The following is a 24,041-nucleotide window of genomic DNA, read 5'->3' on the forward strand; positions in this document are numbered from 1 at the left end:
CTGGCTTTGTTTTCTGATTTAAAAAAAAAAATCACTTTTTGATTTCCAAAATGGTATTTTAAAGAAAAGGAGACCTTTGTACAAACTAAACTTCAGACAGCAAGCAGGTCACATTGCCAGAAATGGTTAGGAATATGACTTGACTGCCTTTTTTTTTTTTTTTCCAAATCCCAACCTCAGTCAAAACACACCTCTTGAAAGTACAGCAGGTATGTCCTCAGATTACCTTTCTTCTCAAATTCTTGGCAGAAATTGCCTGTTACGGGTGAAGAAGGGGGAAAGACAGGTAAAAGAGAGAGCAAGAATTAGTGCAGACAGGACGCTATGAACTAATGAAGGCTCCTAGGTGGGGATCAGAGGTGACAGGAGGAGTATACGCACAGCCTGCATCGCTGCTGCATCACGGGCATGTATTTCTGTTGTTTCACAGAAACCTGGGGGATGTGCAGGGGAAGAGAGAGGAACTCTGCCCATGCCACAGTGATTTTCATTTTGAGATCTTGCAGGTTACATGTACCATGCTGTACTGTCTCATGCTGTCAAGATTTAAATGTCTAGTGGCAGATCCTCAAGAACACAAGGAGCTTTGGTGGCCAAAGTATAGCCACGTAAGGAATTTAGACATCTCCAGGGTTTGGCAGCAGCTTTGCCGGCATTTTGGCAATCTAATTATTGGTTCTTGGTGGGTTTTTTCTTTTTAATGAGGCCTCTGTTTTCAAATTCTGAACTGTTTACAGGAATATTCCCATGGGAGTGTTACACAGGTTCAGGATGAGTATTACAGCAAATGTCACGTGAAACTGTTACGTCAGTGATGACATAATGTACCTCCGCCCCGCAAGAACTACCCTGTGACATCAAATGTCTGCATATTTTTTCCCCATTTTGTCCTAAAATAGCTACTTGCTCCATAAAACTTGTCAACAGTTCTTTCAACAATTTTGAGTAAATTGGGGTTGTGCTAGATTCCCATACTCTGCCTAGCATGCAAATTGCTCATCAGCACATTCGTATTTAAATATACAAATAAATGACCAAATTAAATGAATACCTCCAGTATATGGCCTTTTGGCAAAAGCCAGGTTTAGAACTGTGGGCTCATACACTTTGCACACTTGACCCTTAGAGTCAGGTTGAGCTTTTTCTGGCTTCTGAGTCATCAGCAGAAGAGCTGAGTGACCAGCTCACAACAAAAATATAATCTGAGGCACCTACCTTCTGCTGCTGCTGGTATGGAAATAACAACCAGCAAGAGAGCCTGTGCTGCAGCTGTCTGGGTTAGTTTTGATTGGTCAGATAAATCACATTGGGTCGTTTCCATTCCTTTGGCTGGGGAAATGTGTAAGCACTTCAAAACTGAATGCTTATGCATGAGAACTTAAAACTAGTTTACTTAAACACACACATATGTATCTCTGACAGATTTTCTTGTCAATAAAACTAAATGGCTCGCCTGTTCACAGAAAGCTAACATAAACATAGTCAAAGTGAATTCATATTTTTAAATTGTATTTTGGAAGGTGACTGCATTCAGCGGCAACTCTTTCAGAAGAAATGATCGAGTCTTTATTGCTGTGACTCCGTTCCAATTACTGTATTGAAATCATTTCTTTGACTGAAAGCCCCTAACTTTAAGAAACAGAAGAGCAAACTGAATGCCTGTTCGAGAGCAGTGGACTGTTGATTTATAGTAAGCTGTGGGTAATGGAATTGTCTCAGGTCATCAGAGGACACAGAAACTGTCCAGTTACTTCCCAGTTGTGCAAACCCTTTTGTTTAGGACTGACAGCTCTGTACCTTCTCGCCACATTTCAGGTCCTCCTTTGGGTTGATGGAGAAAGCCTTTCAGCCATGCCTAGCTATCTTTTCCTACCATCATACATCCTCAGGAAACAATCACAGCTGCTCCACAGAAGGGGTCCAAGAAATGCCTGCCTACCCTCTCAACACCATGAAGCCATTAAAGGAACAGGGAAAGAGAATCGAAAGCTGAACATTGAGGAGAGTGGCTGGAATAAAAGGAGCAAAAGATAGGGGAGCATAAGTGGTGTGAGACTTTCTGGAACAATTATTGGTAAGGTATGCATGGGAGTACTGATGAATTAGCTGTGGGCAGAATGGATATTTCTAGTTCTGTCTTTGCTATGAGTCCCAGTTATTAAGGGACTCATATTCCTGGTGACTTCTCCTGCAGCAGACTGAGAGCTAGGGCACCACAAGCTACCAGTCTTTCCCATCCTCCCATACAGCCATTGCTGAGTGGCCAGAGCAGCTTCAGTGCAGTGTCACTTTTTGTACTGCTAGAGTTAATCCTTGCTTGATCCCCCATGAATTAACCATGACAGGCAGCTTTTCTGGATGCATTCGTATTGTTACAACATTGGCTGTTAAAGGGGCAAATGTAGGCAGGAGCCAATTCAATTTGTGACATTTAAGCTCAATTATTTTTGTCTGGAGACTGTAGCAGACCTGATTGATGGATGGGGTCTAATTCATGTAACTATTATAAGGTTATCTCAGTAATGATCTATCCTTGATCAATATGGCTGCTTCAGCTGCTGCTTCCCTTCATGTGTGAAGCAGCTGCCCTTGTTTTCTGAGGATGTGAGGTGGAACTGACACAATTAAAGGTCATCTTCCATCTGGGAAGATAAAGTTCTGGTCTACAGTAAAGTACTGGGGCTGGTTTCCATTTTTTAAGAGTTATGTAATCTCTAAATAAAAAATAATTCTGTTGTTCACTACAAGATCTTGTTGCTTAATGCTCCCTAGAAATGGCTGCCAGATTCCTGTACGAACATAGCATGTACACAGACAGCATTTTAAAATCTATATAGATTGGAAGTTCTTTAAATTGTAAATGAAAAGCATTATTTTATAGAAAGCAATCTGGTTTTCCAACTGAAAAACGTGAGTGCCTCATTTTTAGAGGTGCTGAATTCAACTTGAAGCCAAAGGCAGCTGCAGTTGTTCAATCTCTCTGAAATTGAAGTCTACAGTATTAACAGTACAGGCGTGTTAGGTGCAGCTGAGATACAGAGAAATAAAGTAAGGACAGAATCAGGAAGAGGTGATTTAATATACACAGAAGCAAAACTAGACAAAAGAGGAAGCAATCAAGCCTTTAAAGAAAAGCACCACCAACAATTTGCCACTTCAGATTCTGTAATTCCAGATTTATAATCCAACTGGACTGCATAGCAAAACCTGAACACCTAAACTATAGGTTTGCCAATTTAAATATGTATGTCTAAGAGCCAGGCCTCAAAAGTACATTTCTGCATGGGATTAGGAGAGTGCATCCTTGCTTGTTTTAGATTACAAAATTTAATAAACCATTTTTGCCTATCCTCGCATATGTCCAAGTGCACTAAAATTCAAGAAAATGACCAGATTGTAATGTTACCTTCAATCTTCATATTTGATTCTTGAACTCAGAGTCATGTCTTGATTAGTTTTTTTTTCTTTACTCAGGAAAGTATATTTTAACCCATATTCATTTCTTTCTGATTGTACTGAACCAGCATAGCTGAAAGTGAGGGGGATCCATTTACAAAAAGAAAGGCTGAATTTCACTGTGACCTCTGCACCGGGACTGGAACAGTGGCAGAACTAATAAGCTGGAAATCCCCAGGATGCAGAAGACATTCCATAGCATTGCTCACCTGGGCCTTCCTCCATGCAGAATCTGGAACAAAGACAGGGACAAAGTGTTGGAAAGGGGCACTGTATGGCTGGAGTGCGTTATGCCCTGGGAAAGCACCGATTCTCCACCTTTCTGCTGAGATGGACCCTATAGCCTCCTACGGAGACATTTTTGAGTTGTTGCCTCAGCTTGAGCCTTTCTTAAGTTACCAGGTATATACCTGTCATGTGATCAGTAGCTGAATTTCCAACAGCTGACATGTCCTCTCACATGGCTATCCTATGATGCCCATGTATCTCTGGGAACAAGGACTACAAGGATTGCCTGGTAGCACTAACCACCAGAACAACTCACAGAGTCTATAACATGCTCCGTGTACACATGCCTCTAGGGCCTTCAGAAGAGGGAGGCAAGACATGGGCTGCATGCTGGATTAATCACCTGGCAGGCAATATATAGTTTGCAAGCCATTGTTTGGCCATTCTAGAAAGAGAAGGATCTTTGGACTGTTAAAAGGAGACAACTAATGGTCCCCTATATTCTATAAGGTGAGGTGCAAAGCTAGCAAGAACAATTACGTTACCTCAGTTCCTGCACTGAGCTCAGCTTGTCCAGAATAGGACCTGAAAATATAATGAGTATGTGCAAGGCAGAAAGAAACTAGCTATTGTCTGGTTCCACTTCAGTTTGCTGATCTAAACTCAACTAATATGCTCAGCTAATGTGTGTTAATGTGCTCTGGCACCACTGAAGAACAAACTTGGTCCCATCAGGGCTATTTTTAATTAGATTCCAGCATGTAACTATACTTCAGTTTCATTCTGTATATATCCAGCATCCAGCATCTGTGGATATCCGGTATCAATTAAGGTAACTAAAGTAAACAACCTACAAAATTGTGAGTATATATTCTAGTGGAGAAACTGTTAGGTGCACTATATTGTATACATCTCACAACATCTGTTATTATCCAGCTTGACTGCAGAAAGTTGCAAGAGGTTTTTGGAGGGAAAATGAGATAGAAATGAGACTGAGAAACAGACTGGGACCTGTCAAAAAATATGCAGAGGGCTGCTATTTAAAAAATGCCTTAATCTGGCTCTAACCTGTTTACCGTAATTCACCTGTGCTAGGCCTAAATGATGGATCAGTGGCAGTAGGACAGTGAACTTACATAGGCATTACATAGGTGGGTTGTCTGTGTGGTCAGCATCCTTCTTTGGCAAGGACTCACTGATGGAAGAAAAAACAACAAAGTCTGTTCTTCAGAGATGGAACTAACAAAGCTGAGTAGAGTTTACCAAGGTTTGCAAGGAAAAGGTAAGATCTAGCTACAGAAAAAGATGCATGTATGCTTTTATTGTTATATCCATTGTACCTGGCTGTACCTGGAGAATCTGTTCTAATGTAGTGAACCTATAGTGTGCAAACTTTCCTTGTGCTGTGAAACGTATCTCTATGCACATCCAGGACACTCCTGAGAGGTTCAGTCAGTCCAGGAAGTGCCAACCAGCATGACTCTCTTGAAACGAAGATCTAAAGGAGTTTCATGATACCAAAACTGCCATGAATTTAGAATCTAAGCCTCCTGCTTCTTCCCAGGAAGGACAGCTCTTCATCTTACTTTCCAATCCTCCTCCAATAAATGAGACATTCAAATTAAGCGTCCTTTACAAGACTGTCCTCCTTCTGCTGCAGGAGATCATACAGCCCTACCAAGTAAAGAGAACTCTGCTCAGCATTTGTAACACTTCCCCCTTCCGTTTTGCCTAACCCTGAGTAAATTTAGATAATATAGCGTTTAAAATGTCCATGGTTCTTTGAGCCTTGTCCATGATAGAGTTCCTATTCCGTGTAGAGTTGCCTACACAGGAATACAATAATAGGAAATCAAAAAGTGTTTTTTTCCACCACTGCTCCAGTATCACCCTTCTTCATTATTCCATAAACCTAATGGGAAATTATCTCAGGACCTAAGGATACCTTTTGGTTCTAGCCTTTTTTTGAAACCCTCAGTAGCCATCCAGGGTTTTACATTAGTATCTGACCCAGACTTCCATTCTTACCCAAGTCTCAGAGGAAAGGCTGAACACTGAAGCTCTGTGTTGTAGCACATTGATAGATGTGTTGCAGTATGTCACTGAAGGTTTCACAGTTATCTTCCCTACATGCAGCCAGTTTTCCAGCATCAGTGAGGTGAAAGGCAGCTGCCATTCGCCCCAGCAGCAGCTGGAGAAGCCACAGCAATGTGTAAAGACTGTCAGAAGCAAAAGCCTCAGGGGCGAAGAGGGAAAGAAATGACGTCACTGTAATGGAACCCTTTTCTGCTTGTCTGTCTGTCTGTCAGCAAGGACTTCTGAGTCAATAAATACCAGTCAGAATGCACAATTCCTGCTGACCTGCAGGCCCCCCTTCATCTCTGGAGAAAATAAACATGGATTTTGGGTGCTGAGCAGTTCTGCCTTCTTCAGAGCTTCCATTGTATTTGTGTTTGTAGTGTTTTAGCCAGCAACACTGGGTAATGTTCACTTGGTAGTCCCAGGAACTTGGAGGAACTCCTCAGTTATTATGAGATTATCCCTTCATTGCAAAATAAACGTTTTTTCACTGATTCCATCTCAGGGGTGTTCTCTCACAGATGTCTAGGAGTCAGGAGGGGTCAGGACTGGAGGGATTTGACGTTATGTATAAATCCTCTCAGTGCAAGCTGAAGTTCCCAGCACAATGCCATTCACTGTCCAAAGCATCCATGGGAACAGGAGTTGCTTCTGGAAAATCTAAAGGAGGCTCTCTGTCTCACACTCCAAAGTATAAGGGTGCCATATACACCTGGAGGCAGCTCAAAATCAGATGCAGAAGAGAGTTCCTGATCACTTGTATCAGGAACAGAAACATCAGATACTATATCCCAGTGTTCCTTGGATCTTGCTTGTTTCTGGTGGGAAGTGTTTTGTTTTAGGATTTTCTATTTTATTTCATATCTTAATAATTTATATTCAATACTAATTTAATTACTAATTTAATAGCAAAAGGCCAAGCATCCCTCACGCTTGGGGGGAATGAGGGGACAGAAATCCCTTTGTTTCTCAAATTACTAGCAGCAGTAGCAGACTGTCATTTCATACATGGTCTGGCCATTAAAGGAGATGAGACACACTTCACCCAGTGTGCTTCACAGGTACTTGATGACAGTGGAGCAACTCAGCTCTTACTGGATTGTGTTCCAGTTTCTCCAAAGTGGACTCTGGTGGTTATAGATGCCTCCAGCCTTGTTCTCCAGAACCATGATGTTGCCTGCTACTAGTCTCATCCTATTCCCAGTTTCCAGTTCCAGATTTTCTCTATCTTGTTCTTTGAGACTGTACATGCACTAGGACAGGGACTGTTTTACACAATGCCTGGCAAATCCCTAATCCCTTTAGTATACAAATACCAAGAAATAATAATTTTAAGGAATGATGTGCCTTCATTCTTATCTCCTTCCTCTTTTACAGCATTTGTCTGCCTCTGTCCACTAGGAAACTGCCCTACAGAACAGACAGAGCAAGACAGGACACATCACTCCTGCACACAGAAAATGCAGTCTGCAGATGCCATGAGACTTTTTGCACCTATTCAAGCCTCTTTTCCTTCTTTCCCCCCCCACCCCCAGCACCTCCCCAAACACAAAGGTAAAAGAGAAAAAGGCTTAAAGATATGTTGATTTGGAGGGGAAGGGTCTGGATTGTTTATTTGCTTGTTCGAATTTCAAAAAATAAACATTACTGCTAATTTTTGATAACAGAAGAGAGCAGAGGGGATTTTCTTCAGAAAAAAAAAAAAAGATCTACAGATATTATGGCAGGTTTCAGGTCACTCAACTTCTGATCTTTTGGGGCTCATTCTGAAAGCCAAGACTGCTTCAGAATTTGCAGAATTTGTTTTCCCTGTTGTCACCTAGAGGACAGTTGTTTCACCACGCAGTCTTAAAAGCCTGAGAAACCATCCCAACATCATAACACTATCTTAAGGCTGGGTTAGTATGGAGACACTGACTTCAAGTTTGGGACAGAAGAGTGTCTCCACAGGACACAAGGGTGAAGAACTGATCTCACAGATGATGAACACAAGAGTGTGTGGCCTAAGTTATTCAATAGAAACCTCTCAGACAAAAGGGCAGAAGAGCAGTCATGACTGGTGTGAGGTGGACTGGGAAGCATAGTCTGCTCTGCTGTGCAGTCAGGAGTCTCTGATTCCTGCAGTTCTATAGCCCACATTGTATTCACTTACTGTAAATCATGCTTTGGAAGCTTTTTATGATTTAAAAAGTTTCCAGCAATTGCAGTTATGAAATAACTGTGGGAACCTGAACCAGAGGTAAACCATTGGCAACAATGTAGAGCTGCTACCAAGCCGGAAAGAACAGCTCTCACGTCACCTCCAAGCATTTCGGTCACAGCCTCAGGAACTCATTTATTCTGCAGCAATGGAATTTGGCACTTTCTCATAACATGTAAATTCAGCATTTTACCAAAGTCTGTAGTCAAGTACCTGACCTCAGTTCCTGATCAGTTTGCAAGCCAAAAGAACATGAAGCCAGAGAACAGGCTCTCCAGGGCAAGTGAGGCAGTCCTGGCACATTGCAGCAGCAAGGCCCAGGGTTGTGATCTGATAAGCTGCTGAAGCTATCTACAAGTTAACTCCTTCCCAGACATACAGGAAAGAAACTCCTGGACTATGCTTCTTGACACAATACTGCTTTAAAGAAGGCTCTGACAATTGGGATGTACTGCCTGGAGACATTGAGAGGCCAAGAAAAGATAAAAGCTTTCTTAAAAGAATGGTTGAAAATATTCATTGCCGTATTGTGGTGATGACTATTTTCAGCTGCACATGTTTGCGTGAAGAAAGGCAGACAAGAATGAAAAGATTTTTTAATATCATCACAGTTTTGTCCCATCTCATTATGGAATACACAGAAGCTTGCTTAGTGAAGAATACCTTCTTCTGAATCCTTGTGGCTCGGAGCCACAGCTAAGGTAAATAGTTGTTAATACATTTAATTTAAGTTATTAATGAGATAACTGAAGCCAACTCAATTTACAGCAGTGTATGTTCTGGCCTATATGCTATAATAGATAAAACTATGTTAAGAGACTATTAAGGTTACAAGCACTCAGATGCTAAGAATCATCAGCAATAAGGCTGTGTTACCTTACAGTCTTTAATTACATGACCTCACACTAATTTTCCACTGCATCTCTGTTGCACGTCCTGTACATGTGATATCTTCTTCTATACTCCTTATTCAATAGGCAGTTCACGTCTCACTTGCTGCATATCATCTAAACTCTGCTCTGAAGGCTGAATCCTTAATTTTCTATGTTTTTTTTTTTCTGTAATACTTAATTTTGGAATTTCCAACTTGAATTAACTACAGTATATTCTTTTTTTTAGGAGATTAGCATCTGAGGTTCATAGCTCTCCCCTGCCATGTTTCCATTCCTACCGTTAAGTCCCCCTCTCAGCTATTAATATTGACCCCAGTACCTCTTTGTCCCAATATCTTCATTCCCAGTACTTCACACCCAGCTCCCTGCCTTCTGTAGTCTTGTCAGAAAGGTTCCTTCTTCTCTCCCCTGCTCTGTCAGACGATTACCGAGATCACAGTAGAGGCAGTAATATAGTTCCTTTCCTGTGCCCTGAGTGCGGGTTACCAGACCGCATGCCCCACTGCTCCAGTAGAAGAGGAGGCTCCAGTCCACCCGTAGGCTTGAGAACGTGCATCAGTTCTTCAGAGAACATACATTTCTAATGTATTAATGCAAAGCAAGAGCTTCTGAGGCTCATAACTTGAGTAAATGTGGGAAATTTTTCACAGAAACAGGCAAGTACACATTCCTGACTCTGCAGGGATCTCCCGCCCCAACTATTGATCAAAAGACAAGTCTTTCATCCAAATTAAGTATGGATTACAAATGCCTACTGATATCCCTTTAAGTTTTTTTTTTTAATATATAGTTGAGAATAAACCCTAATTTTTTTCTGAGAAAGCAACTATTTTTCCTCCTTTTCAAAGAAAGAGAAAGAGAAGGATCTAAGGCAGGGATTAATCCTTGACATGGGAAATTTCAGCCCAGTTAATTCAAATCTAGCAAAGTTCATATGCAACTGAAAGAGGGTATTATAATGATGTGTCATAAGATGTCAACATACTTAATTATAAATATTGCTTTATATGTTGTCTGTAACAGTTTCTTAAAAAACACTTTATTATTTCTGTTAAATGGAAAACAAAACCCTGTGTTGCTCTCTCTTCTCTTTTTAATTCAACCAGCAATAATTTGGAGGTTGAATTTATAAGAGAAAGAGAAGTCTTTTAAACTTTATTAATTAAAAAGCAATTGTATTGATTAAAAGGTGCTCTAAGATCTTGCAAATATTTAGTCAGAAATTTGCTGAAAAAACTTCTGTTGCATCAGAGATGTGGGGCTCAGGCCGAATAAGTGACATGCCAAAGGAGGAATTTGGTATCGTCTAAAAGGCTTGTAAACGTCTCACGTCCCCGTACCCCGCCACAGCCCCGCTGCACCGCCCCACGCCGGCTCACTCTCCCTCCTCACCTTGCCCCACCACCACCACGGCACGCCACAGGGGGCAGATGGTTGCCATGGGGACCCAGGTAGGTGCTGACCAATTGGAATGTGTCAGGCCTCCCACCCAGTGAGGGAGCACATGCTGATTGGTTGGCTGGGCGGCGGAGGGTGGGGCACACACATGGGCTGTCAGTTGGCCTGACAGTTGGCCCAGGGCGGCGGTTGGCCCGGCGGCTGGCCCAGGGAGGCACCTCAAGGTCCCAGCCGAGCATGTGACGTGCAGGTTTCGTGGAAGAATAGGTTGGGGAACAACTGAAACGATCGTGTCTCGTGCTGTCTAAAGGAGTGAGCAGAAGCAACCTAGCAAAATATTTATGCCCCTAATTCACGTGATGCTGTGATCAAGGCGAGCTCTGGCTCATTTTCATTTTTGTCAGTCTTAGCAATGGAGCTGAGGACTGGCTGGAAAACCGAATCCCCTTTCTTGCCAGAAAGGATGGGGGAGAAGGTGATTTTTCTGCCCTGGGTGAGGTGCTTTGACGGCAGAGCCCAAGGGTAGTCTGCCGTTCTGCTTTAGTGGTACCTGTTTTGTAGACAAATAAAGGACTTCAGCTTCCAAGGCTGTCAATCTGGAACCCCTCACCAGCACCAAATTAATAAAAATGTCTTTAAAAAGTGAATAAAAAACATGTAAAAAGTGCTAGGTAGCCAGCAGTCTGTAGCTTGAAGCCCAAGACTGGATGGTGGAGAGGGAGCAGGGGGTCTCTTTCTCACCTAGGTAATGATTATACGAGCCCCATAAGGACATAGTTAAATCAAGTATTAAGAAGACTGCACTTAAGAGGGGGAAAATATGTCAATCACACTTTGCCTTTGACAAAAGGAAATTCCTTGAAACTGAGAATGGGGAGAGCGGGAGGGAGAGTGTCTCGTCATGTGGGTGGCCAGGAAACTGGAGGCCAGAAAAGTAAGAGAGAGCGAAAGAGTAAGAGACAGGGGGGAAAAAAACCCACCAGACTGAATTCTAATCCAAATGCTGTGAGGCGTTCACACCAGGCCTTGTGAGAATATTAACAAGGTTACAGGAGAGGGGCCTTTAGCCTCGGGAATTATTAGTGAATATGGAATTATATTTGCGCAAACACAACCAGATGCAAGCAGCTAAATGCTCTGCAGATGTGAAAGGAGCCAGAGCATGTTCCAAATGGGCAGCAGCTTCATGAGTTTTAACCCTCCTTCGTGATGCCGTGCTGCACGCTCCAAGAGGACTACATTTCTGAAATGGCAATCGGACATGAGGGACAGGGTCTTCTGGTTTATCAGAAATTTATACATGCATCCACTTTAGGGAATATTCTTTCCTAGAGCCACTAGTATCTTCCAAGTGACTGACTTGGACTGACGGTGGAGAATATATTACGTCTTTACTACATTCTTCCTCATCTCCCTTTGCTTAGCCTTAGATTCGTTTCCTACGAGTTTCAATTTTTCTTCAATTTGCCATGTCTTTTTCTAAAACGTCTCCCTCCCTGTTCTTCCTCATTGTTCTATTTGTTTCTGTTTTCACTATCTAACTCCATCGTGGTCTGATCTAGTTAGTCAGTACTTGGACATGAGCAGGCTGTTTCCATTAGAATGAGAAACTGATTACAAGAGCCAGGTATTTATTTGAAGTAACCCTGTTTTAATACAAAGAAAGACCTGTTTCTTGAAATAGATTGAACAAGAAGCTGTTGCTTTGCTCGTGATCCAAATCTGCTTTTACAAGCACTACTCTGCCCAAAAAGCTTTCTCTGGGATTTCTTTCAAGGCCAAGGATTTTGGGTTTTGTTTTCTGCCTGTTTCCTCCTGTTTTTCACTGTTTCAGTCACTCTAATCAATCCTCTGACTCTGTATTCAATGTTTACCTTGGGCAGTAGCCTCCTTTGTCTAAGTTATTACTTAACTAAGTTATTACTAAACAAAGGGACATTTACTTGTTCCCTCATTTAGTGGGTATGTGCTAGTGCAGCTAGCACACCTAACAGGTTCAGTGGAGCTTATGGCTGTTTTTAAATCAGAGCTGCCTCTCAGTTCCCAATATCACATTATTAGTTGTATTATACCAGTACACCAATGTTTCATTTGAGAATGCAGCTTCACCATACTCGGTGTATCACTACTTTTAAAGTAATTACAGTCCATACCGTGAAAATGAGAGAACATATAATAAATCTGTAAAGATCAGCTTTATCAGTTTATGTACAAAAGCACTGAAATGGCCTGAGGCATAATTATAAAGGTTTTCTCTAGTATCAGTCTATGGCAGGATTAAGATTTCTTCTCAAGAGAAAACTTTTTGCTGTGAAGAATAACGGAAGCAAACGACTATTTATCCTGTGAAATTCTAAATGTAAAAGTATGGACGAGATTTGGATGTTTATGTAGATGGGATTTTAATAGATTACAGTTAGTCTTGACTGAGTATGCGAACTGTGAATTTAATTACCTGAATAGTTTGAATTTCTATTAAATAAAATCTTGCCTATTTATTCCCTTGAATCACAATACTTGTTTTCTAAAATAATCACAACATTCCTACACTGTGGCTTTTTCTAAATTATTGATGATGTATACACTCAAATTTAATTATGTTTTAAAATATTTTCTGTCATGGAATGTATGTTTTGGAGGCAAATAAAGATTCCATAGTTCAGGCAGAATTTTCAAAGTCAGATATGCTTTGCTTTTTTTTTCCATCTTTGAAAAATACAGTGTATTTTCCTTCACAGTACAATATGTCTAGTTTGATTACAAAAAAAAAAAAATTCTGGATATTTCAAAGTTGCGTTTGAATATATTCACTTGCTTAGGAATTAAAATTAATAAAAAAATAAGGCACTTACTTAAAAAATGGACCACCCCTTATTAGACCTCTTTTTGTGTTCTATCTTGGTAACAGAATACAGAATCCAACTACCCAAGAGTATAGGAGGCAGAAGGCTGCCCAGTAAAAAGGGAGGGTGGAAAAATATCACATTTTCAGAGATGAAACACTTAATATTCTCTGACAAAAATTGTTTCCTATTAAAACCATCAAATAGGAATTTCATTCTTTCAGTATTGAAAGGGGAGTTAAAGCATTAATGGGAGGGAGCAGCAAAAAGTACTCCAACCTTCCCCTACAAAACGGGCTGAAACCATTGCAAGCTCCCATGTTAGGCAGCACTCATTGCAATTTTGCATAAAGACCTTTTGCTGTTTTGCATAAAGACCTTCTTGCAGTTAACTGGTGTTTTTTTCTGTAGTGTGTAACTGCATTTTTCCCTCAGGCGGAGCCTGAAGGCTAGGCAGTGGAAGACTGCCGTCTTTCACCATGGCTGCCATCTTCCAGAGCCCAGCACCACAGCAGGCCTCAGATGGTGGCCATTTTGCGACAGCTTCTCTCTATTGTTTCAAATGGATCTGTGTTTTATGATTCCTCACACTAGAGGCAATCACCATCTCCCCCCCGAGGGCAACTGCAGTTTCTGTTTCATTGAGAACAATGGATGATGGTGGCCAGTCTAAAAGGGAACAATTCTACATGGAAAAAAAAAAAAACACTCAACAGACAAAACAACTTTTAGTTACAAAAAATAACAACAAGTATGGCCATTCATACTAAGCATCTGTGAGAAAAGCACCTATTGTGCCAGATCCTCTTAACAAACAAGCTAAATGGAGGTGGGAACCAGAAAGCTTGTTTTCTGCTCTGAGAGGAAAGTGGGCATGTGATGTGCAGAGGGCTGGCTCCAGGCTTGTCAGCAATGTGGGCAAGACTATTTTGCTGCCCAAAGGGGTAGGGACAGGGCCACTTCTGCCATGGGATGGAGAAAAGGAGAAGAGCCGAGACAGAGGGCTCAGTAAAAGTGGTGAGAAGTTGCACAGCTGCTCCCCTTGTCACCAGGAGGCCAGAAGAGCGGGGCACACTGGCTAATGCTACTTGGCACTACTGCCTTCTTGCCCTGCAAGAGCTGGCACCCATGCAGTCTCCTGCTTTCCTGCCCAGCAGCCCTTCGCCTGGCTGCCGGAGTCTGTGGCATAAGACAAGCAGGTAGCAGAAGCATGGAAATATTGCCACTACCCCCACCAACCTGCTGCTCTAGGCCACTGATTACTCTGCCCACATTAAGTGCCAGCCTGACCTACAGGGGGAGCTGGACTGTGCGAGCCTGGGGAATTTGACACATTCACAGGATAAAGTGAAGTGCAGAAAGGAGCACTGAGATGGAAGTCACAGGCAGTACAATGCAAGGACAGGTGACAGGCTAAGGGAATGCAAACAAGGGGATGGTGTCTCCCCTTGATTGTCTACCCCCCCAAAAGAAATAAATGGTGGGAGGTGTCAAATCAGCAGGAATTTGGAGCGCAGAAAGCAAAGTGTGCTAGAGTCTTATTTCAGCAACTTTTCATCACGCTGGTGAAACAAAGCAACTGCAAATCCAGTTGAAGTATCCCCTAAACCATAGGTGTGCTATATGCCCCAGATGGGAATACAACAGCCAGAGCATAGTCATGAACATGTGTATAAACATAAAATAAAAAAAAATAACACTGAAAATCCTTATCTGGGGATTTTATGTAATTTTACATTAATATATTTCAATGCTTTCTTATACATAATTATAACATCTCTGCATTTTAGTTTATATACTTCAGTCTTTTGGGTATCTAGAAATACTCCTGGCTGTGCTGTATCTACATTTTTGTAAAGTACTTATTTTGGTGCTTCATGACAGTCTGATTTTTAAAACTAACATCAGAAAATCAGTGGAGTGTATATTAAACTGTACATTAAATGGAGTAAGAAAAGCAATTGACTGTTGAATCATTACTAATGGAACAGGTTTTAAGCTTTTGATCTCAGTTTAGTAATCAGTCTTTTTATTAACCATCTGGAAGAAAATATGAAAGCATGCTAGTAAAGTCTGCAGATGATGCACAACTTAGTGGGATGATAAACAACATTGAGGAACAGCCAGTTATATACATCAGGACTGTTTGGTAGGAAGGGGAACTCATTCCAGCAACATGTTTGAACACAAATAAAAGAAAGGTCACATACCTGGAAACAAAAAAATGCAGGTCATGCTTACAGGTTGGCTTACACGCCAACACTGAAAATGATAGAGATCATGCAGAAAGAACATAAATTCTCAGTGATGAAGTAGCTAACAATGTTCTCCGATATATAAACTTACATTTATTATTCTATTAATCTGTACATCATCTGCAAACTTTCTTAGCAACACTTCTACATTTTTTACAGATGGTTGAGTAGAAACAGACAAATGATATTGAACTTTGCTATAGTACTCTTGCATATTTTGGTGCTTACCCTGAATACAAAAGGTTGAAAAACTGAAAAGAATAAGACGGGAGCTACAAATGTAACTTAAAAGCATGTAAAGCCTGTTTTATGACAGTTTTGAAAAACTCAGTCTATGCAGTTTACTTAAGAAAAAATTAAAACATACTTTGATTACAAGGGGAGAAGATTTCTGAAAGTAAAAAGATTTTTAGCTCAACAAGCAAAGAGGTTATACAATCTGAAACTGGAAAGTGAAATTAGACCAGTTCAGACTGGAACAAGGGCATTTTTTTTAGTACTGAAAGGAACTGGAATAATTTATAAAAATGTGTGATGGGTTTTACATCAATTAATTTTCAAAAGCGTCTGGTGCCTAATGAACCCTGATTTAAATGTGACTTTGCAATCTTAAGAGCCTTTGATATGTTCATGGATGTGGAAATACCACTATCAGTTGGGAATACCTGAGGTAGGTCATGTAGATGGAGAAAAGACATGGAGAGGTAAGGCCATCCTTGCTAGAAATGTTACCCAAAGTAAAAAAACTAGTCCAGAGATTGTTATTTGAAGAGGTGCTTCCCCCTCAGAAATGAAGAACTGCTGTTCCATACCAACAAACACCTCTTCAGCACTCATGGAGATTACGACTGGAGAACCGGCCTGGAGGACAATTTTCATACATTATTTCCCAGATTTGCTCCAGTTTTGCTGACAGCTTACCAGATCTTTGGGTACCATAGTTTGAAGGAATTTGTGGATCTACTGAAATATATTTTGGATGGTATTTGAATTGAATACACATTAGTACCTAGAAGTTTTAAAAGGAGGGAGTTTATGTGGGAGATAGGAAAGTCTGGAGGCAGCATCTAAACCAATAAATTTCCTTCTATCCAGGGCTAAATTCTTGTAAGGATATCAGATAATATGAGAAAGTACTCTATATCTGGCCCCTAGAGGTTCTTAAAACATCTTTTCTGCCTTTTCTAGTCTTGCGTTCTTTAAAAGCAGACAGATAGAAATGGATGATATGTCAGCACCATTTTTTTCTTTGTGAAGTCTGTTAACATAACCACTTTTTTCTGCTTGTGGATTTCATTTAATGTATAGATGATGAATATCTCCATTCTCCATTTCTATTAACAGTCCCTATGAACATTATCTAAACAGCAATATTTGCATATAAAGCTGAATTTGAGATAAAGAAGCCATGAGTGATTATAAGCATTGCTTATGTAACACCCAAAAATATGTTAGGCATTTTATAGATACAGAATAAGATAGGTCACTGCTGGGAACAATGACTGAAGGTCTCTTCAGACATCCAGGCTGGATTCACCATCAGAAATAATAGTAGATTTGGGTTTTCTATTTACTGTAGTAAGCCAACCTTGTCTATAAACTTCTTATTGCTGAAAACTAAAGGTGTGTGTCTGGGGAGGGCAAGCTTTTTCCCTTGATGTTCCAGGACATGGAAATACAATCCTTTCTCAGACACAGATGTTTGCAATAGAAAACTTTCACTCTGCTCTCTTCTGTTTTTAATCTGCTCATGACAGGAAACACAGATTCTAAATGAATGTAAAGAACACAGCCGCTATAACTGATGATAAAACAAAAGAGCATGTAGGAAAGACTTCTTTTTCCCAACATATTATAGGGAGAAAAGGTTTACAGATTTTAGAAGATTCTAGGTGGTTTTATTTCTGATTGGCTACCTGCATAGTGTTTTTCTACGGACTTCACAGAATACAGTTCTCTGCAACCTATGATCCTATCAACAGTTTCAGCATACAAAACACAGCACTTCTTCATTCTCTCTGCCAGATCCTCAGAGCTTTCCAATGACTAGGCTGCCAAAGCTTCTCTGAACAGAGAGAGGTATTAAAATGGTCAGATTCTTCCACAGCATGTGTAAAATGTAAAATGAAACAGGTAAAGAATAACTGATTCATCCTCTTCAGCCAGTCTTGCTAACTTCTAGGCCCTCCAAGATGTCAAAGATGTGCTTTTAAACTATGCCAACAAATATGTCTCAAATGACGTTCTTTATCTGTAGAAATGTGAAGAGTGTGACTGGACTGTTTCCTAAGCTTTCTGGTTGACTTTTCCAACTTCTCTAACTCAGTATTATTCAGATTCCATCCTATCTTGTCTCCCTTCTCTGTCTTTTCTAGTTTGCCTAAATCCTTTTTCTGAATTATTTTTCCCTTTCCCTTCCTTTTTCATTCAGCTAGTCCCTTTCTAATGACTCCCTTTATTTAAAAAAAAAAAAGAATAACAATATTTGCATGTAAATTTCTGCCAACACATTTATCATGCTGTGTATAAATACACCCTTTCATCTGTGTCCGTTTTTTCTATTTAGCCTATAAGCTATTTGGAACAGGAGATGCCTCCTTGTGTGTGCTTGAACAGGGCCTTGCACAAAGGGACCCCATTTTAGACTGTACCTGAGCAACACTGTAGCAAACAACAAAAACAATTGTAATAATAATTATCCATCCTCCAAGCTAAATTAAAAGAGCAAGATCAAACACTCAGAAACTGAGAAGTCACAGCATCAAGTTTGTGATGCAATTTTCATTCGTTTCCCTCTCCTCTTCTGACTATATATTATGATACTATCTCTAGTCATAAGATTGCATACTATTTTTTCTACAGGATCTTGCTTCATTGGTTATTGTTCATTTTAAAAAATATTTTCTATTCAAAGTGGTGTCCTAAAACTTCCTTACTACAGAACTTTTCTATTATAAACCCTCTGCTGAACAGAAAATTACTGATTTCCTATGTTTCTTTGTTAACTTTTATCAGATCATCTGAATGACTCATGAGTATTAGTGAAATTATTTTGACAATGCTGACTTGAATAGCTGTTACTATACTATATTTTAAAGATGGAAGCCAAAGCACAAAGAGATTAAGCATAAAACAAAACACTCATTAATCTTATGTGCTCAACTTGATAGACATAGGTCCTAATTTTCCAAGCTATTTTATATTTTTAGCATACAGTATGTTAGAAGCACAATAGCAAAGATTTAGCTTTTATCTGGGAGTACACAGAATTTCTCCAAATATATCCTAATTTCTCAGATTGGGAACACAAAATGTTTTAGTAAATATGATTAGACTAGCATCACACAAGAACTTTGTGACAGTGGCAAGTAATAAATCAGGTTTTCAAAATTTATTCAGCTTCTTTAACCATTCTTTCTTTTTATAATCTGCTGCCACAGCTACCAAACAGCTTGTAATTTCTGCAAGAAATATGGCAAGGGAGGCCTTATCAGGAATTTTCCCATAAATCATTTAGGTCTATTTGCTGCAGCATTCTTTCTTGATTTTTCAATATCCTTTTCTAAACATAGGCACCCAAATTCAACTCAGTATTTGCTGCCTGGTATCCCAGTGCCCCATAGGGGACTCAAAAACCACTTAATTCACCATTTCAGCCACAGGATTTCACTAGGAAAGAGCTGTTTGTCCAACATTAATTCTAGAACTTTTACAAAATCACTGCTTCTCAGGAGACAGCCACTCGTCTGGGAGATATAGTCTAGAACTCCTTGTTTCTAAATCAACAACTTGAATTTGGCTGTGCTAAAACTAGAGAACTGAGCTAGTCATATTTTGCTTGAGTTCTCACTTCTGTTCAGCTGTTACTGATTTTTCCTAATTTGGGTTCAGTAACAGATTCTGCACATACAAGAAGTTTTGAATGGATTCATATTGAGTTTGGGGTAATATGTATGGGTAGAGGAAAAGTGTCTAGGAATGATTAATTAGAAAGGTCAGAAGAGTTTTGGCAACAGCAGGAGATCTCAGAGAACAGTAAATATGTAACAGTAAACAGAAAACAGTAAATCTTCCGCTTCCCCTAACCTGGACTTCTTTTGGGATCACAGAATCACAGAATGGTTGAGGTCAGAAGGGACCTCTGGAGATCATCTAGTCCGACCCCTCTGCTCAAGAACGGTCTCCTAAAGCACATTGCCCATGACCCTATCCAGATGGCTTTCAAATATCTCCAAGGATGGAGACCCCACAACCTCTGTGGGCAACCTGTTCCAGTGCTCGGTCACCCTCACAGTCAAGAAGTTTTTCCTCAGGTTTAGACGGAACTTCCTGTGGTTCAGTTTCTGCCCGTTGCCTCTTGTCCTGTCTCTGGGCACCACGGAGAAGAGTCTGGCCCCATCCTCTCGACACCCTCCCTTCACAGACTTGTACACATCGATTAGATCCCCCCTCAGCCTTCTCGTCTCCAGCCTGAGCAGGACCAGCTCTCTCAGCCTTTCCTCATGTGACAGATGCTCCAGTCCCCTCATCATCTTAGTAGCCCTCCGCTGCACTCTCTCCAGGAGCTCCAGGTCTCTCTTGTACTGGGGAGCCCAGAACTGGACACAGTACTGCAGGTGAGGCCTCCCCAGGACTGAGGAGAGGGGCAGGATTACCTCCCTCGACCTGCTGGCAATGCTCCTCCTAATATAACCCGGGATACCATTGGCCTTCTTGCCCACAAGGGCGCATTGCTGGCTCATGGTCAACTTGTCAACCACCAGGACACCCAGGTCTGCAGAGCTGCTTTCCAGCAGGTGAGCCCCAAACCTGTACTGGTACATGAGGTTATTCCTCCCTAGGTGCAGGACCCTGCACTTGCCTTTGTTGAACTTCATGAGGTTCCTCTCTGCCCATCTCAAGCCTGTCCAGGTCCCTTTGAACGGCAGGACAGCCCTCTGGTGTATCAGCCACTCCTCCCAGTTTTGCATCATCAGCAAACTTGCTGAGAGTGCACTCTGTGCCTTCATCCAGGTCATCGATGAATACCTTCAACAAGACTGGACCCAGGACTGACCCCTGGGAGACACCACTAGCTACAGGCCTCCAACTTGACTCTGCGCCATTCACCACAACTCTCTGAGCTCGGCCATCCAGCCAGTTCTCAATCCACCTCACCGTCCATTCATCTAACCTGTACTTCCTGAGCTTACCTAGGAGGATGTGATGGGAGAGAGTGTCCAAAGCCTTGCTGAAGTCCAGGGAGGCAACATCCACTGCTCTGCCCTCATCTACCCAGCCATTCATTCCATCATAGAAGACTATCTGATTGGTCAAGCATGATTTCCCTTTGGTGAATCCATGCTGACTACTCCCGATCACCTTCTTGTCCTCCACGTGCTTGGAGATGGCATCCAGGAGGAGCTGTTCCATCCCCTTTCCAGGGATGGAGGGGAGGCTGACAGGCCTGTAGTTCTCTGGCTCCTCCTTCTTGCCCTTTTGGAAGACTGGGGTGACACTGGCTTTCTTCCAGTCCTCAGGCACCTCTCCCGTTCTCCATGACCTTTCAAGGATGATGGAGAGTGGCCTAGCAATGACATCTGCCAGCTCCCTTGGCACTCGTGGGTGCATCCCATCGGGGCCCATGGATTTGTGGATGTCAAGTTTGCCCAAATGATCTCTAAAATGGATGCCAGGCTCTTGTCTTTTCTGGGATTCTCCAGCCAACCTATTCCTGTTCTCCCCCTCCTCACATTCACATCACTCTTCATCTTTGTCTGCACCAAAAGCATTCCCTGCTTATTCTTCTGTCCCACCTAGATTTATGTTATAGTAGTAGGCAGAGTGTTTTTAAGAGTTACTGTAACTAGTAAGTTCCACTAGTAAGTGGAAATTTTGGTTCAGCTTGAGTTTGGGTTCAAAAAAGACTTCAAAGTAATAATTCAGGCTCAGTGCTGGTTGAAGAAAAAAATAACAACTTGAACTCAAGTTTTTAGTTCAGTTTCAGTTTAATTTTAAAACAAACTTTGTTTTAAGAGACTAATTATCAGAATGACGTGAGTGATGGCCATGTTGTTGTTGTTATTTACAACTCTGCCAATACTTGTGTCAAGGGCATATTTAAATAGAAACCATTCAAAATCTATTTCCAAATTATTGGTAACAGTACAGTCTAGGGCCAAGCACAAATTACTGTACAAATATGCTGAAAAGTTTCCCAATTCAAATTTGACAAATACTTTTGGAGAGCTGCCAGGCGGTCAGCCCTTAGTCCATTTACTATATGCTTTTCTCTATGTTTACTTAGAATTCTCTACAGTACTGAGACAAATATATTACAAAAATCTAAGCAGTATTGCCTTTATACTGTTTTATTTCTTAACTCAAATTCTAATATAAACTCAAAAATGAAATTTAGGTTTCTTTGAGAAAACTATTTCCCTCATTCTTTTTCAGGAGTATTACCTATACCTTCATTCTTTAGTCTTTTATCACTGAATCACCCATAGCTTTCTTCCTCATCATTTTGCCTAAAACCAATGTCTGACTTAATGATTTATATTAGCATTAAAATATTTATACTTAATACATGCTGTAAAGATTTCTCCTTGGTAATTACATACTGGAAAAGAGTTCGTTTTTAAATTCTTCACAACTGAAAAACTGTCTTCGTATTTCCCTTCCACATTATCTCAATTTCAACTTTTTTGAAACAAAGTTTATATTCCATTTGCCTTTTCAGCCTTCCCTTCTTCACTGTATTAGTTTAAGATGGCCCTACCTGCTCCAATTTGTCTTCAACAAAGAACAATTCTAATTGTGAGATACAAGCTAATGCAGAAGTACAGCCTCCCATCACCTGCTCCACTCAAAGTACATCTTCAGTCTCACATTAGTGGAGCAACCACAGGCTAATGTCTAGTATTTTTGGCCTGTCTTGGTCTTAGGACTGGAAAATCTCAAAAAAATATCACCTGGACATCCCCATTTTTTCAGCTTCTTCCCTGTAATTCAAGCAGCCTCACAAGTTTTTTGCTTAATTATGTTTTCAAATATGGCTGACACATTTTGGCTGAAACATAAAGTCTCATAAAATTTTCAGCCTAACACAGACACCATACATGGAAGTTTTCAGCCCAAATTGTTAACAATGCCGATAACAATATTTATAGTGTTGGTATAAACATTGAAAAAAAATTGGATTAAAGTTAAAGCTGTTATTGACTGTGCAAAGTAGATTTTTTACAATTTGTAGCATAGTCTAGGGAACCAAATGTAGATTAAGCTCCAATGTACTAAGCACTGTAAACACATAAATTTTTAAAATATAAAAATTATTATTAAGCAGTGCATCAAAGTGAAAATAATGAAATACCTTCATAAACTTTGAGTGTTTTTAACTATTAAAATTAGGTTAAGATTTTACGGTTAGGAACATTGTATAGCAATGTTCTCAGGGATAGGGTTTGAATTAATCTTGCTCTGTATTGAGATGCCTACTATAAAGAATAAACAATATGCTGTGCACTATCACTATTACAGATCTATAACTGCATCTTCTTTTCTGACTACTGGTCTCAGATTCCCCAGATAATGCAATAATAGATTCCCATACTCACTGCCCCAGATGTTTCCAACCCTGCAGATGATCCCCAGTTTACAATACCTAAAATTTAGTAACAAATATTCTGTAGCTTCCCACCCTGGGAATTGAATGTATAGCTGGATAGAAACCTGGAATCCTCCCTGGGAGACCAGGTAGGAGAGGCTGAAGTACAAAGTCTTTGGGAACATGTTAAACGGTCTTTTTAAGCTCAGTGTTAACTATTTGTTTTGGTTCTGTTTTCTGGCACAGCGGGAGAGATATGGGCACAGATGAAGCCTGGAATTGGCGAAATGGTGGTGGAGTGCTGTGTGATGGGTTAAGGCCCAAGGGAGCCATTTAAGAGAGATCTCTGCAAGGGAAATGGAGCTTTATGTACAGTGCCAAGTGGAGCAGGTTCAGGGCAGAGAGAAGGCTTCTGCAGGGATTAAGCTTGGACAGTTTGATGAGGAAAGGTAAATGACATGGATAGAGATGGGTAACCCAGTTGGGGAGGGAGGATTTCTCGGCCAGGGCAAAGCACCAGGGTGGGGGGCAGGAATAGCTGTCCCTGAGGGAAAGGGGGTAGGGAGCCGGGCAGCCGTTGGAGCTTTAAGAGGGAAGTGTGACCCCAGGGGAGAGCCACAGCTGAGGAGGGCAGGCGGTCTGAAGGGCAATCTGCACATCAGGCAGGGAACTGTGGAAAAAAGGGGGCCATCCACTGCAGTTGGCTGCAAAGACGAGGCAGACTTGACAGGCCGCGGCCGTTCCCGCAGCGCGCCCCCGAACACCGCGGCAACGGTCACCCATCACGTGACCATCCCCTTAACCGCCCACCCCGGCGCTGCGCGCGCACATTTTGGAGTCCCATGAGCCGCTCTTCCGACATACGCGCATGCGCGCACTCTTCCGGGCTTCTGTCCTAATTCCCTTCCCCCCAGCACCCCTTTCCACCTTTTCCATGGCGACGCCGGGTGGCATGATCCGGGCCCTGCACCGCGGCACCCTCGGCCAGGTAACCGGCCCGGGGCGCTCTCCCCGCTCGCGGGGAGGACGCCAAAGCCGTACGCGCACCGCACTGAGTTCCGCACGGTGGGCGAGGCCGGCGCAGACCTCGGACCGCCTCCC

At 41.4% G+C, this 24,041-nt stretch overlaps 1 protein-coding gene and 1 long non-coding RNA gene across 3 annotated transcripts in view; one reads left to right on the top strand and one right to left on the bottom strand.

The window, feature by feature from the left end:
• Positions 1-3,061: 3,061 nt before the first annotated feature.
• LOC138068769 (uncharacterized) lies at positions 3,062-24,040 on the bottom strand. The gene is made up of 3 exons (XR_011143543.1): positions 23,868-24,040; positions 4,821-4,879; positions 3,062-3,688 (listed from the first exon to the last, which is right to left on the bottom strand). It is a non-coding gene; the product is annotated as an uncharacterized lncRNA (long non-coding RNA).
• WARS2 (tryptophanyl tRNA synthetase 2, mitochondrial) overlaps positions 23,690-24,041 on the top strand; it is a 48,817-nt gene continuing 48,465 nt past the window's right edge. For both annotated transcript variants that reach the window (XM_068957336.1, XM_068957341.1), the window contains exon 1: positions 23,690-23,928. In XM_068957336.1, coding sequence (XP_068813437.1) covers positions 23,809-23,928 — 120 coding nt within the window. In that variant the 5' untranslated portion in view covers positions 23,690-23,808. The remainder of the gene's footprint in view (positions 23,929-24,041) is intronic.

The sequence above is a fragment of the Struthio camelus genome, chromosome 1 (assembly GCF_040807025.1).
Source record: "Struthio camelus isolate bStrCam1 chromosome 1, bStrCam1.hap1, whole genome shotgun sequence".
Classification (NCBI taxonomy): domain Eukaryota; kingdom Metazoa; phylum Chordata; class Aves; order Struthioniformes; family Struthionidae; genus Struthio; species Struthio camelus.